Here is a 15561-nt window from a genome sequence, read left to right as displayed (position 1 = left end):
GTGAAGAGAAGTGAGGGATACTGCAGCCAAGCTGGAAAAAGATGCTAGAAGAGATCTACCTGCATATCCGGCTGGGGTTTTAGTGGCATGTGGATTAGAAATTACCTTATTTCTCCCTCTCTTGACACAGTCATCAATTACCAGAACAGCAAAATAACTTGTCAGTCATTTTGTGTCATTTATCAAACACTCGCTGTGTTCAGTACAATGAGAGGAGAAAAGGTACATAAGAAATTCAGGCCCCATCTTTATGGGGCATATAGTGTCACAGGGAAGGGCCAGGATAAAAACACAGAAACTCTTCTGGACAAAAGTGTCAGAGATATGAAATAATGTCAAGTTCAGTGTGCAGCCTGGTTTCTGTGACACTTTGCCTCTGTGCTCTGAAAGGCTATCTTGTTTTAAACAAGATGTAGACTTCTTTTTAGCATCCATTCAGATTTACTTTTCTCCTGTGTTGTGTGAGCAATGTGCAAATGTGAGGGACACTTGCAGAAACAGAGAGCAGAAAAGCCTGTCATTCTTTTTGTTGTTGTCCCGCGTGGAGTGGGGTGGGGATGGGATGTCAACCAGGCACAGACAGAATTCCTAGCAGATTCTATGGAAGAAAGTGTAGTACATGCCCAAAATATGTAAACTATTTTGTGTTGTCTACATCAGAGCTTCCCTTCTCTCCTGCTGAAATGACTGAGTAGTGATTGAGTGCGTGGGTGAAAGGAAGGGAGCCAGATAAAATGTCAAAGTTCTAGGGAAAAGCCTAAAAACAAAGCAAAATTTTTCATAAATACAAGTTTTAATGACCCAGTCCAGCGCCTCTTGAGAAAATAGATATTGTTTTCTACTAATCCATCTCCTACCAGCTACTTACTACTGTGGTGGCTGCCTTGTCGTATCAAGAATCTGACCTGGAACACACCAGTCGCCCATGTGTAGAGACAGGAAAACAACTCTGGACTTGACCTCAGATGCCAGCCACTCTACGGGACCTTGTTATCTTGCCCTCTTCCCTGCATGGGTTGTTGACCTAATAAAGCAGACCCTTAGAACCCTTTCATTTCATTCAACGAAGTATACTTGAGTGGTGGTCAGAGTAATTTATGTGGTCAGAGGAAGATCTTAGCAGCTGGAAAGGCAGGATGAGAGTGAATTTTATTTTACCCTAGTGCCTGACCTCTAGTCTTGAGTGTGACTAGCAAGTGATGAAATCGTGACCTTGGGAAAGTTCACCCTCTTGAGTCTCAGTTTCCCACCGAATACAGAAAAGGAGTTGTTCCCAGTGATTCCACAAGCTCCCCCAGCTGGTAGGGCACTGATACTGTAACTTAAGAATAGTTGCTGTGAAAGTCACGATGGAGTTTTTAAGAAAAAAATATTAAAGAAAAGGAAAGGCACCGACTGGTTTTATGCAAAAAAACAAGCAAACAAACAAAAACACTAGATATTTATTGATTTGTTCACAAAGCTTTAATACAGCATTTAAACCGCATTTCCAACAGATGTTTTGGAACATTTCAATAAAGGCCAACTCTTCTCTGTATATATCCAAAGGAGAAATGAAATCACTATCTCAAAGAGATATCTGCACTCCCATGTTCATTACAGCATCATTCACAATAGACAGGACATGAACACTAGTGTCCATTGTCAGATGAATGGATTAAAAAATGTGAGAGATATATATATAACATGAAAAAGAATATTATTCATTTATAAAAATAAAAAGAAATCCTGACATTTGTGATAACATGAATGGACCTTATGTTAAGTGGAGGGCAATATACTAAGTGAAATAAGTCGGACGGAAAGACGTACTATATGATATCATTTATATGTGGAATCTAAAAACACCAAACTCATAGAAACAGAGTATAACAGTGCCTTCCAGTGGCTGAGAGGTTGGGGAAAATGAAGAGATGCTGGTCAGAGGATACAGACTATCACTTTTATAAGATGAATAAGTTCAGGGATCTAAGATACATCGTGGTGACTAGAGTCAGCAATATTTTATACTTGGAAGTTGCTATGAGAGTAAGGCTTAAATGTTATCACCATAATAGCAACAACAAAATTTGTAAGGTGAAGAATGTGTTAACTAACCTTACTTAGGCAAACATTTCATAACATATATGTGTATCAAATTATCACATTGCACATCTTAAACTTACACAATGTTATATGTCAGTTATAGCTCAATAAAGCTGAGGCATAAAGGATAATTATGTGAATCTTCTGAAAGAAGTTTAGCTAGGACCTGATGAATCACAGAGCCTTGTGGTTCAGCTTCTATTTGGCTCATTTCAAGAAAGCATTCCCTATTTTCCCAGTTTCACAGTGCTGGCTAATAACAACGGGCTTGTTATCTTATGCTGCAGAATTGACAAGAGGTAATATGCAGAGTATTTGTAATAATGGCAGCAAATGTGCTAAGACAGAAGCACAAATCAAGGCAAATTTTTCAATCTGGTATATATGCAGCATCCCAGTTTTAAAATGACTTTTGAAATTAGTTTTTCAACAATATCGTAATGGTCTTATTTGTTTCTTTATAGACCAAAATGCTTTGCTAAAAATGGCTACTTATGGGTAGCCTATTTCTTTCCATTTAACTCTCACTCTCTGCAAAGCTAATATGTGTCTTTATATACTTATTGAAGGAAGATACTTTGCAATGGATGCTCTTGTTATTTTCATTTTTCCTTTGCAACAATTCACAGCCAAATCAGAGGCTCAATCTAAACCCTAAATTCAGAACCATTTTAAAACTTTGTGGCAACTTCTGAATTCTCCATCTCTTTTCACCACTCTTCTCCATCCAATTATAAAGGCGTCTGTGCTCATATTTAGTGCTTCAGAGATGTAGGAGTTCCAGGTAGAGTGAGTAATAACAATTCTCTAATTCCTAGAATGCTGCTCTAACCTTGCCTCTCTCAACTTCCAGCTTTCCTAGCAAGGTGCCACTGCCCACACCTCATATGTTCCCATCAGTACATTATAGTCAAAGCTACACCTTGACACTGAAATGCACAGATTCACCTTAGTGTTTGTAGCACTTAGCACACTTTGTGGCACATACTGGATATTTAATAAGTGTTTGCTGAATATATAGAAATAAGATGCACTCCTCAATATTACATTAAGGTTTTTTGAGAAGGCCTTAATTTAATATTAGTTAATTAAATTACTTGACTTTATACTAGATCTGTGGTGTCTTTTCTCCCTAAAGTTAATGGCATCCAATGGATTTATAAAAATGAAGAGATATTTGTGCACAAGTAGATAAAGGGTTTTCAGAGTACCTTAAATCTGTCAATTGTTAAATTCTTACTATTCTAGGAAGGTTTCTGGGGACACTTGGATGTCCTTTAATATTGGGTTATCCTTTCCCAGAAGTGCAGCAAGTTAAATATGAAGGAAAAGGAAATATTGGCATTGACTATTCTTTCTGTTACATTTCTAGAAGTGTGATTGCCTTGGTTAAAAATAAGTCCTTGAAGAATATTTTAAATATTTCATAGTCATAAAATAGTCTCTATCAAATAGAAAGTTCTAATACAACAGTCCTCCTTAGAGTTCTAACATAGACATGTTGACAAGAACATTTGAAATAGCGTAGAAGACTAATTTGGAAAATTTTTATGTCATTTAAAAATATATCCACTTTTAATTTTTGTATCACATATATTAAAAATTAACCAAAAGTACTTGTTCGGATTCAAAGAAGGTCAAGGGTACCTACAACTCATTTTTGCTATGAACCTTAACCTGCTCCAAAAAAATTGTCTTAATTATTTTGAAATGTACAGATAATCATAAAATGCCTTTAGAATTCTAAACATGAAAATCTTTTTGAAGGAAAGAATGTTTTTGAGAGATGCAGAGTTCTAAAACCATGACAGAAGCATTTTTTTCTTTCTCCCTCCCTTTTTTTCCTCCTCCTCTCCTTTCTCCTACTCCAGTGACTTTACATCATATAGAAAACTTCATTTCCCTGACCAAATTGAAGATCTAAATTTTAGGTAAATTTTGTATGCCACTTAGACATTATTCTCTTGAAGAATCTACAAAAGAGCCTCAGGACAGTTATTGTTTTAGTTAAGTGCTATGTGGATCCAAGTCCTGGTGTTCAGAAAGTAATCTACTTTTTTTCCTATTTCCCTTTGGTATTGGTTGGTAACACTCACATCCTATTTCTTTTAAATAACTCTACATCCAGTAAGCACACAAGTACTCTAGAGTTATCAACCATAAACAGCTTGATTATCCTCTTTCCCCAAAGGAAAGATATAATAATTAAAGAAGTCATTAAAGGTTTTTTTAATTGTGAAACCTCATTTGACTTTTTTCCATGTAACATCTTATAAGAACTATATAAAAAGCACCTTTATATATTTAAAATTTATTTTATAATAGATTATTCAGTTTCTACCTACTCAAAATTCAAGAATTCTCTTATCTTTTTTGTTGAAGGAATATTCGCAAAGTAGAAACAAACACAACCTATGATGGTATGGTGTGTAGAGGCTACATATTCATGTTTTTACTTAAATATATGAGAGTTCTGGCTTCAAGTAAGGATGAAGCAGCTATTATTGAACTAAGCCTCCTGCTGATAAAATTATAAATTCTGGGAAAATATTTTTTAGAAGCTTGTTTGGAGTCACTAAAAAGCAATCAAAAGCAAGCATAAAATGAAGTGAAGTCAACTTTTGAAAGAACTAAATAACATAGGACAAGATCGATTGTTATATGGCAGACACTCCACAGTCAGCATAGCATACTGTTATATAACTCATGCAGAAACTCAGTTTTATTGGCTTGAGGAGAGAGAATCAAGTTTGGAGCTATAAGAGTGGCTGGATATATAGTGGGAAAATCACTGAAAAGTGGAAACCACAAAGGGTAGTGCTAAAATTAATATGTAAACACCTCACGATTCTTGACTGACTCCTGAACTACGTATATGCAGGGCAAAACTTCAGGGAGGCCAGTGGAAAATAACAGCTAAAAGATTAAACACATAGAAGAAAGTTCAGCAGCTACCTGCTGTAAGAGAGAGAATTGCCATGTCAGAGAGGCTTGGTAAATATCGTTGACTTTTTATTGAACCTCTGGAAGGACTGCATCTGAGGAGTTATGTGTATGCCCCAAGACTAAAAGAATCACTCTAAGAATAAGAACAAACTGAAATAGATCTACCATTAAAAGCCTAAAACTAAGCCCCTACAAGTCCCAGAGTTTTTCTAATGTATTGCTCACAATATTTACTATGTAATTTAAAAGAACTTCTGAAAATCAGATAGAGAAAAAAATTTTAAGCAGCCAGAGAAAAAGTTATATTGTTAATGTAAACCGATGATGAGAATATAATCTGACTTCTCATCAGAAACACTGAAGGCCAGAAGACAATGGAACATCTTTAAAGTACTGAATGAAAAATACCTGTCAATTTAGAATTTATATCCAGTAAAAATATATTTCCATAATAAATTCAAAATAAAGACAATTTCAGATAAGCAAAAGTTGAGAGAACTTGTTACCACCAGACACACACTAAAATAAATACTAAAGAAAGTTCTTCAGTCTGGAGGAAAATAAATGATAGCAGATGGAAATTTGAATCTAAATAAAGTGAGAAAAGAGCTAGAAATAATAAGCAAATAAAGTACTATTTTTATTAAATTCTTTCAGTCGATTGTTTAAATAAAACTATCAATCTATTATGAGGTTGATAATACACGTGGAAATAAAATATATTTATAACACAAAGGATTAAACTGATAGTGTAAATTGAATTATAATATTCCAGAATTCTCATATAATACATGAAGTGGTATAATATTTTAATATATAATGATATAATATAACGTAATCAATATATCAATAATATAATATAACTAAGAATATAATATAATGAATAATGTAATATTGTTTAGACTGTGATAACTTAAGGGTACATACTGTAATCCCTAGGGCAACTACTAAAAAGAGATTTAGTTTACAAGCCAGAGTAGGAGATAGCCAATGTTACATATGGTCATTCAATGATTAGAATACTAAATAATACTCAATCCAAAAGAAAACAAGAAAGTAGGGACAAAAAAAAAAACCAAAAAACAAAAAACAGAGTAGAAAAAGACACAACCAATAGTTTAAGTGTTTATTTTCAGGATCAGAGAGAAAGCTGTAGTTTTCTAAGCAGAAAGAACAACAGGATTTATAGCGTGTATGGCAGGATAACACGGAAGAAAATGACAAGAGGTATTTCCCTCTTTTATATATAAATGGCAGGAATGAATTCTTGATCTTAAAAGGAAAAGGCTTGGTATAGTAGAAGGAATCCGATCGCTCTGACCGAGGTAAGCCTGAGGTTAAATTCTTAATTCCAAGCATTTACTTGCATGTAACCTCGGGTTGGCACATTAATCCTCTGGAGCAGCTTTCTAAACTGTAAGTGGAACTTCTGAGGCCATTCTCATGAATTTTCGTAGAGATTCAATAAGATCACGAATGTAAAGCACCTGTGACAATAGAGGGGTTTCAAAATTTTTTATTTCACTTCCACTTAGGCCAAATTTATAACTGCATAACATTCACAAAATGACGATGCAGTCAGGATTTTTAGTGAAAAACACAGATATGAGAATAGTTATTGGACTGTCATTGATCCCCTTTATCCTTGACTGTCATCATAACTCTCCTCAGTTTTTAATTAAATGTCACATCCTGTTTCATGTCCATGCTATAGAAAAAGTGTTTATCCACTTTTTTTCTAGTGAGTTCTCTCTGCTGGATTTCCTTTTTCTTTTCTACAGTGAGCTTTTTGCTTAGGAGAAAGAAATGAAAGGAACCTAGAGGATACACATCCAAATAAATTTCTCTTTTTGAAAGTATTTCTCAAGTCATGAACTCGTGTCATTTCAGTATGGGCTTTGAGCTAATTCAACCTGTTGAGGACATATTCGGTATTCTTAGATATGATGCCTTAATGCTTTGGTCCATGCTTTTCAGAAAAGAACAGACCTGACAAAAAGTCTTTTTGACCTTCAAGTGCGCAATGTTTTGCTGTTAGCAAACACAAGAGAGCATTTTGTCAAGCATTTTGTCCAGCCAGTACAGTGCAGCTCCCCACCTCGCTAATAAGATTGCCGTCACTGAAATGAAATATGAGATCTGGCCTAGCCAGTTTGCATCGCTTCAGAATTCTGCCCAAGGGAATACTTGTCCATTATGTTAGTGCTTTAAAAAATCAGGGGAATTGGGGAAAAAATTACCCCATGCAATTTCATTTCCCTCTCATAATGTTACTATGGCAACTCAGCATGCCTCTCTCATTCTCTCCTGTCCAATTGCATATGCTGCCTTTCTTGAGGCAGCCTCCCTTGAGCCCCAATAATTGCCTTTGTCAAGCATTTTTCAGCTGGAGGTTGATGCTGTTGTATGCAGGTGAACTGCTTTTTGGCCCAGGACCCATTCTAAGTGACACTGTATACTAATTGTAAATTTCTAGGGGTTAGGAGCAGGTCAGAATTCTTATTTTGTATTGGAAAATGATTGCTCTAATTTCAAGGAATTAAAAAGCTTACATAGTTCACTGCTATGTTGTAAAGCACAATATTCACAGTTGCAATTTTTTTAAGCTTATAGTATTCTGAATTTTAAAAAGCAAAAAACCTTATTTAGAATAAATATTCTGATATTTTTCTTATTCTCATTCTGAGAACTAAAAAGACTGAGTCACATTCTTTGGTCTAATCCTAATTTACAAATCACTTATCTATTGAGAATTTTATTTTTCTGGAAGGAAAGACAAGTTATTTTTATAGTACTTCTGAAGTATAAAACGTGTCTAATCTTAAACAAAAAGGATAACAAGGAAAGGAATTTTTAACCAACTAACTATACAACACTTTTAAAAGACTAGACCAAAAATTTATTTATTCACTCAGTCCATTTATTCATTCACTCAGTCATTTTTATGAAGCAGCTTTCATGGACATGGTACTGAATTACTTCAGAAGCAGACTGGGTGAAATGATAATGCATGCCCCTCAAATACCAGGTAAAAAGCTATAGGTTCCCCAGAAGAAGTACCAATAAAATAAGACAGGAGTCCTAAATATAGAATGGTCACATCCAATTTTGGATCAGGATTCAGAGAAACACTGTTCTTTAAAATAGTAATGATTTGGATCTTGGAGAAAGTGGGAAGGGAACTTCCAGGTAAATGAAGTATGGGCAAAGCAGAGGAACGAGAAAAATGAGAGTCTTTTGCCAGGTGCTACAAAGAGTTTGTTAATTGAAGTAGAAGTGAAAGGAATAGAGGAAGGCCAAGTATAGCCATGACTGTTGTTAGAAGACTTTAAATTCTAACCTGAGGAATTTAGATTTAGCCGAGGAATGAGTGACAGTTATCAAAGATCTTTTGAACATACAGTATCATAATCAGAACAGTGATGCTAAGCCACACATATTTCAAAGCGAAAGAAATTAGATAAAATTTAAATTTTTTTGCCCAAAAAATCGGTATTAAGTCAATGCCTGCTAATTTTTTCTTTTTCTTTTTTTTTTTAAACCAAATCAAGTGTGAATCACTAAATGTCAGGTACTCTTCAGTCTCACTGTGGATCAGCTGGTCTTGTCCCTGTCTTCGTGACTATAAAAACGGTGATGCTAATTAAAGATCTTACGTTAAAGCTAGGTATTAGTTTTCCACTGACCTGTGAATGTCCCAACGGCCAGGCTGGCACTTACTGTGCAGCCAGGCAGTCATGACATCTTGTACAGCTTCCTGATGAGGCATCTCTCCCGCCGGGATTCTGGCTATTTGAAGAACCATACACCTTTGAAAAGTGCCAGAGCACATTTGCAGAAGATCCAAAGGCATCAGCCACTTGTAATCAATGTTAAAAATACTGCAAGTAAAACTACAGTTGAAAGAGCTGTTGGTAGTTCTTTGCAGGAACTGATGTGTCACCTTGAGGAGCTAGCCGACTTCATCATTGAAAGTGATAAAAGGAATAAGGGTTAAAACAATAGCACTTCACAGTTCCTTCACTGATGAAAAAAAGTCACCTTTCCTAACTGAATCTCTAGATCCTGTTAAGTTTTTAATAAACAAACACAAAAGATCAGAGGTAGCAGCTTCAAAATGTAGATAAAGGAAGGCTAAGTGTGGCTGAAAGTTTGAGCAGAGGGTCTTTGTCTCAGTAACTCCTCCCAAGGCATCCCTTGATTGTCTTGCACAGTCGGCACTGGCCTAGTTCTGAATTCAGCCTGACTAATTTAACTTCTTTGAATCTTAGAGGTATCATTTATAAAATGAAGATACCTTCTGTACAGGGGTAATTGTGAGGCTAAAAGTTATCATGTCTTGGATTTGCTTCAGAATAATACAAGGTAAAAAAAAAGGTCAAGATATTAATAAATCAGGATTGATCATGAGGCAACAATTGTTGACGCTAAGCTCCAGATACCTAAAGACATTACACTATTTGGCCTACTTTACTACTTTAGTTCGGCCTACAAATGTGTTTGAAATTTTCCATAATTCTAATTTTTTTAAAGATAAAATCAGCAAAAATGTATGGCTGTAAGGAACAGTATATTTCAAAGGATAAAGGTGTTGAGATAGATTTTGCTGTTAGCCAAACACTTTGCATTCCAAATGTAGCGTTTTGCTTTGGGGAAGATTGTTTTCAAGGATAAATGAGTTGGGTTAAAATAATTATTTTTCTGTATGACCATAGTTTGAAAATGTCTACGTATATTCTGTCACCTCTTATGTCTTAGAAACTACTTATGAGAAAATGAAAGAATTGAATTTGACCTTTAAGTTCATAAAAGGTAATCACATTCAGAGAATGTGAAATGTTTCCTTGTGTTGGAAGGTAGATGTGATTATCGTATGATTTCTCCTTCAGGTATTTTCAGATTTTACCTTATTGGGAAGACATTAAGACATCATGGTGTTTATTTGTTCTCAGATTTTATTTTATCTTATTAGCAAAATGCTATTTCCAACTTGAAAGATTGTTATATTGTGTTATTTTGGTTTTATCAGAACAAATGTTTTCAATCAGCATAAATGGCAGAGTATTTAAACACACTTAAAGAATGTTCAAATCAGGTCCTGTAATGTTTGTGATTCACATTTCAGTTTTTAAGAAATTTTAATTCTGAGATTTAGCTAGTAGTTTAAAAATAGGATAGTACTTTATTGATTATACATTAGGATAATTAGGCTTACTTTTAAGATCTCACACGATCTAGAAAGTGATTTGAATACAATAAATCACATTTCGATGTATTTTAAAATGTGACTTTCTTTGAGGTAGTTATCAACCACAGAATCTTCAAGTTAGGGAATACATAAGCTGGGGTATGTGAAAACTCCCCAGGGTTTAGGGCCACTTAAATGATTTTAAGTGAATAACTTTCTACTTCATTAATTCCCTGCTAATTCTTCTTTCCCACCTAGCATTTGCTTCAGTAGTCCTTCTTCCCTTGTATAATAGAAAGGCCTAACTGTAATTCTAATCCACATGGCCCAGAGTGCGAAAACCTTTGAGAGTAAAGAGAGAAATGTGAGGGGGCAAAGGGAAGCCCTGTGAAGGAACTGTGCGGCTATGATGATTGGATAACGTATTCTTCAGCATATTAGATGGTTATTAATCCTATAACTACCAGCAAAAATGAAACAACTTAATGGAATTGTCTTATGAGGAATCATTTTAAAAAATCTTTGGTGGAAGATTATTAAGCGACTTTGGCATATAATTCAGAAGGAATTCAGAGAATTAGTCACAATGCTATAACAAAAGTCCATCTACTTATTTATGCAGATGAGATTTCTCAGCACTAACATTTATAAAAACAAAAATTGGGATAGTATTGATGCTAAACCATATTAGCAATAAGTAATATTCAGCAGATATGTGAACTAGTTGTGAAAAAATACATCTCATCAAGAGAGGAATTTTTAATGAATTTACTCTCATTTAATCAAAATTTGTAATATATTTTTGATGTTTTGATCAATTGTGTTTAAATAATTATAATGATAATTTCAATCAGGAGATTAATTTTTGATACTTAAAAATTCTTAGGAAATCTATAAATCTTTTTAAATTTAAATTTATATATTTTGTGGCAGAGAAATATGGTAATCAATAAAAAATACTGAAGTATAAAATTATATTACATTAAGATAAAATTATGTGGGGAAGTGGAATAGAAATAGAAATGCAAGAGGGGAAATGACCAAAGTAAAATTCCTATTTTCAAACTTTGTGTATTTTTTAAATGGTGGATATTAATTTACTTTTATAGTATTTAGGTTCCATTGGATATTTAACAGTAGTGGAACGTTTATGTTTTTAAATGTTTATATTCTAATATGTGGGAAATTAAACAATTTACAACTACTTAAACCTATGAAGAATTTAGTTCTCTAGTTAAAATTTGAAATCACTGCATCAGTTGCAAGTAGATGTTTGAAGCTCACGGGTCCGCAGCATGTTGGATGCTGCACTGAATTTTGAAGAAATACTCTGCGTGTGTAGAAATGCCCATCAAATCTAACTGAAGGTGTTGCCCTTTGTTCAATAGGACGGTCTGACACCACTGCACTGTGGAGCAAGGAGTGGCCATGAGCAGGTGGTTGAAATGCTGCTCGATCGGGCTGCACCTATTCTTTCAAAAACCAAGGTAATTTCCTTTCGGATTTTGGGATATTAAACTGTATTTACCTTTGAATTCCTTTACTGGTTATTTAACCCAGCCTTTTGAATCATGTAGAAAATGCCATAGTTTTAATTTAGTGATTGCAGTGGCTTTGTTCACCAAGTTTTTGGAGAACCTCAGAGTAAGTTTGGGCTTAGCAAGCATTTAGTTGGAATGCACTCTACCACAAAGCCATCTGTGTGTGCGTATGTTTTGTTTCAGGAGTACTTAGTACTCGATTTTACTTTATGAAATTTTCAAAGCTCAGAAATGATTACTTGTTGGGGAAGGAAAGACTATAAGATCTACATACCCTCTAAAGTCTGAGCGCTGGCTCTCATTCTTCAGCCTCTTGGTTTACTTCTTAGGAGGTCACCAACTAGTTAGAAGCCAAGGATGTCACTTAACTGATAAAGAATGGAAACTAGAAAGATTGCATCTTGATTGAGCTATAGAGAAAGTCGACATCTAAAAGGAACACAGGATGGTTACCTGAAAAAAATCATTTTATTAAGTGTCTTCTGGATTTTTTTAATGGTAAAATCATTTAACACTATTTTTAAATAAATTTTGGGACATAGAAACTACCTCATAGTCACTACTAACCTCATAGTAACTACTATTTTTATTAACCAATGATTTTTGGAAGCTCTATTAAGTTTTATATAAAGAGCATTAATCTCTAAATATTATCAAAACAAAATTAAATATTGCACCTGTTTGCACGCTAATCAATGTTTCCTACTCTAGTGAAGATAGACAGGGCGAAAGTGGTCTGAACAATTCTATCAGTCATTTGAAATGCAAAGTTTAGATTGGTGAGCTGATGGAGGTATTATCCAGCAGAATTAAATAGTCACAATTTTTCATTGTATGCGATGACTTCTTAGCCTTTTGAGTGCTTCTCATCTAAACCATCTATTCGTTTCTCCTTTCACATAGTCCATATCTACCTTCTTTCTACCTCACTGCTGTCTCCTGATCCTTATCATCTCTCAGTTAACCATTATGATAGCTTCTTTACTGGTCCCTCATTTGACCCCTTGCTCTTTTACAATCCAGTTCTCATTTTGCAGTCAAGAGTGGCTAAATGAACTATCAATCAAATCACGTCAACCTGCCTCCCATTGGTCTCTTTAAAATTAATTTTTATTTTACCAAAGCAATACAGGCAAAATCAAATCATTGTCTCATCTTTTTTTTCTCCTATTGCTTATCTCATTATCTATTTGGTTTTTTCCTGAGAAACCTCTGATTTTTTTCTTCTATGCTTTTAATATTCTAGAACATTTTTTTATTCTCTGAGAGTTTCTTTTTCTTAAAGCATCCAGTTCTTGCTTTATGGATATAATATTTTCTATTATCTTTCTAAGAACATGGATAATTTTAGCGTAATTTTTTCTGCCTCTCATATATCCCTAATTCATCAGATTTCTTATTTTCTCTTTGTTTGTTTTGGTTTCCCACAAATGTCTATACCCAACCGTGTCAGGCACTTCAATTTGAAAGCTCCTTGAAAATGTAGGCAGGTCTCCACTGTGGTGTGTCAAGTCAGAGGGGTCCTATAACGTCAGGATTAGTTGTCCATTGTCCTTTTCTCTGAGTTCATTTTTTTAAGAGATGAATCCTCCAACCTTTTGCAGTGTACACCTATGTGGATATATTCAAACTAAGGAAAAGGAGCTGTCTGTGTCCCTGTTCTCTATGCATATTTTAATCATAATAACAACTGATATTTATAGAGTGATTACTGCATACCAGGTTCTGTGCACGTTACACACACACATTAACCTATTTAATCCTCACAATAACTCTATAAGATATTAATTTTGCCATTATACCCTTTTTGTAGATTAGAAAACTGAGACCCAAAAAAATAAAGTTGCTTCCTCAAGGTATCTCAGCTAGTGGCAGAACAAGGATTTGAACTTAGGCAGTCTAACTCTAGAGACCATACAGCACCTATGCCATCCTTCTTTTTTCTGTGAGCATTTGTTCTCAGTCCAGAATCTCACCACTGCCCTCTGCTCTGCCTGGGATCCTGAATCCAGAATGTCTCTGGTTCACTTTCTCAAGAAACTAAACTCCTGGTTTCCTGCAAGATCTGGCTTGCAGGATCGGGCACTTGGCTTTGCTGGGTTGGAAGGGCCTGGGGACTTGACAGCTCCATACACAGGCAAACCAATCCTGCTTTCAGCACCAAGTTTCATCCTTATCTTTCAAGGTACTGTGTTTCCATATCCCCCGCCTTTGGAGTATTTGAAAGATAAATCAGTTGTCCTTATACCCAGTGGCATGCTGGAGCCAGATCATTGAGACTATTGTATAAATCTCTTCCCAATTCCACATTTAGTAACATCATGTTGATAGCTTGAATTTGGTCATTGTAAGGGACTTTACATCATGGAGACTGGCAAATGCTACATATCAGGACTTTTCTTTTTCAAAGAGCTGCTGTTAAACATTTATCAGCATAACACTGATTATACTTCTCCATAAACACAGGTTTTAGCCTTCTTTCTTCTGCTGAATGAGTTAACACACTTAAATCTTCTTTTCATTTCCAAAATTTGCAGACATCACACATCTGTTTTTGTTTCTTTTCCCATGTGTGTATGTGGGTGTGTGAGTATGCATGCACACACATGTACACTCCTTTGTGGATTTTACCTTTCAAATTCTTGTTATGCTTTTTAATGGAATTTGACAAGACCAATATGGGGAAATTATAACCCATGAACCTCTTGCTTTCAAAGAAGACAAATAGTTGAACTACGTGACAGTGAATGAAGCCATGAGAGTGGCTAAAAGAAGGCTTGCATTTTTTTTTTATCTTGAACTCTCATTTATGTCATTCATAAGTAAATTAGGGAAAATAACTTGGTCCAGAAGATTCAGAAATCCTCGGTTCATCAGTGCATATTTGGTATATCATTATTTTCAAAGTTCACTGACCACTTTTTTTGGAAACCGAATTCGCCGTCACTTTTCCCCCGAAAAATATGTTAAATTATATTATAGTAATTAATAGAGCCTCTCTTGATAATTGGATTCTATAGGAATTTCCCTAGCTCTTCCACTTTGCCTCCATAGTTAAAGGATGCATGTTGAAAAAGCCAACATTTTAATACCTTGTTTTTGTCCTCAGTAGGTAACATGTACTGAATGCTAATTGTCACTATAACCTAGGGTTCTATTTACCTTTGACCCCATGCATGCCTTCTTGCAGGTCTTCAAATGAATTTTGACTCATTCCTACTGCACATAATTAACTGTGTCTTTGAATTCAGTTGATTTAAATAACTGAGGCAGACATTAGTTAATAACTTGGTCAATGCCTTGTGTTTCCTCATCATAGGCACCTGGGGGCACCAGCTTGATAGAAAAGAGAAAAGTTTTTCTTCCTACTCTATTGATGCGAGATGACATGTTGTTTTGATCAGACCCTCTATATTAATTGAATAGTGTAGAATTCAGTGTCAAGTATTAGTGACTTGTAAGGACAAAATAAAAACCAGTGATGAACATCAATCTGCCCCTGCTTTTGTTTTATCCTTTTTAGTCTTAAATATCAAGAATTCTAGTTCACTAGGAATGCAATAAATAATGCACCTAGTGCAATCCACACTATTGTTAAATATAAACAAAAATTACCTTGGAAAATTTATTCTCTGTTAATATAAGAAGTGAGAAGACTCATTTTTAAGGTAGCTATAGTTCAAAACAGTTGTCAAAACCTTTTAAAAATAGAAGGTATTTCCATGTGAAAAACTAGGTTTTCATTTGTTTCATATTTTGTGATTGGCACATTTATGTTTAAAAGCTAAAACAACAAACTCT

The 15561-nt window shown here is 34.8% G+C and overlaps 1 protein-coding gene across 1 annotated transcript in view; it reads left to right on the top strand.

Annotated features, from left to right (window-relative positions):
• ANK3 (ankyrin 3) overlaps window positions 1-15561 on the top strand; it is a 596679-nt gene that overhangs the window by 434436 nt on the left and 146682 nt on the right. The window contains exon 10 of the mRNA XM_011370216.2: window positions 11608-11706. Within this exon, the coding sequence (XP_011368518.1) occupies window positions 11608-11706 (99 nt within the window). The remainder of the gene's footprint in view (window positions 1-11607; window positions 11707-15561) is intronic.

The sequence above is a fragment of the Pteropus vampyrus genome, unplaced genomic scaffold (assembly GCF_000151845.1).
Source record: "Pteropus vampyrus isolate Shadow unplaced genomic scaffold, Pvam_2.0 Scaffold165, whole genome shotgun sequence".
Lineage (NCBI taxonomy): Eukaryota > Metazoa > Chordata > Mammalia > Chiroptera > Pteropodidae > Pteropus > Pteropus vampyrus.
Note: the sequence above shows the minus strand (reverse complement) of the source record. Positions and strands in the feature narration are given on the sequence as shown.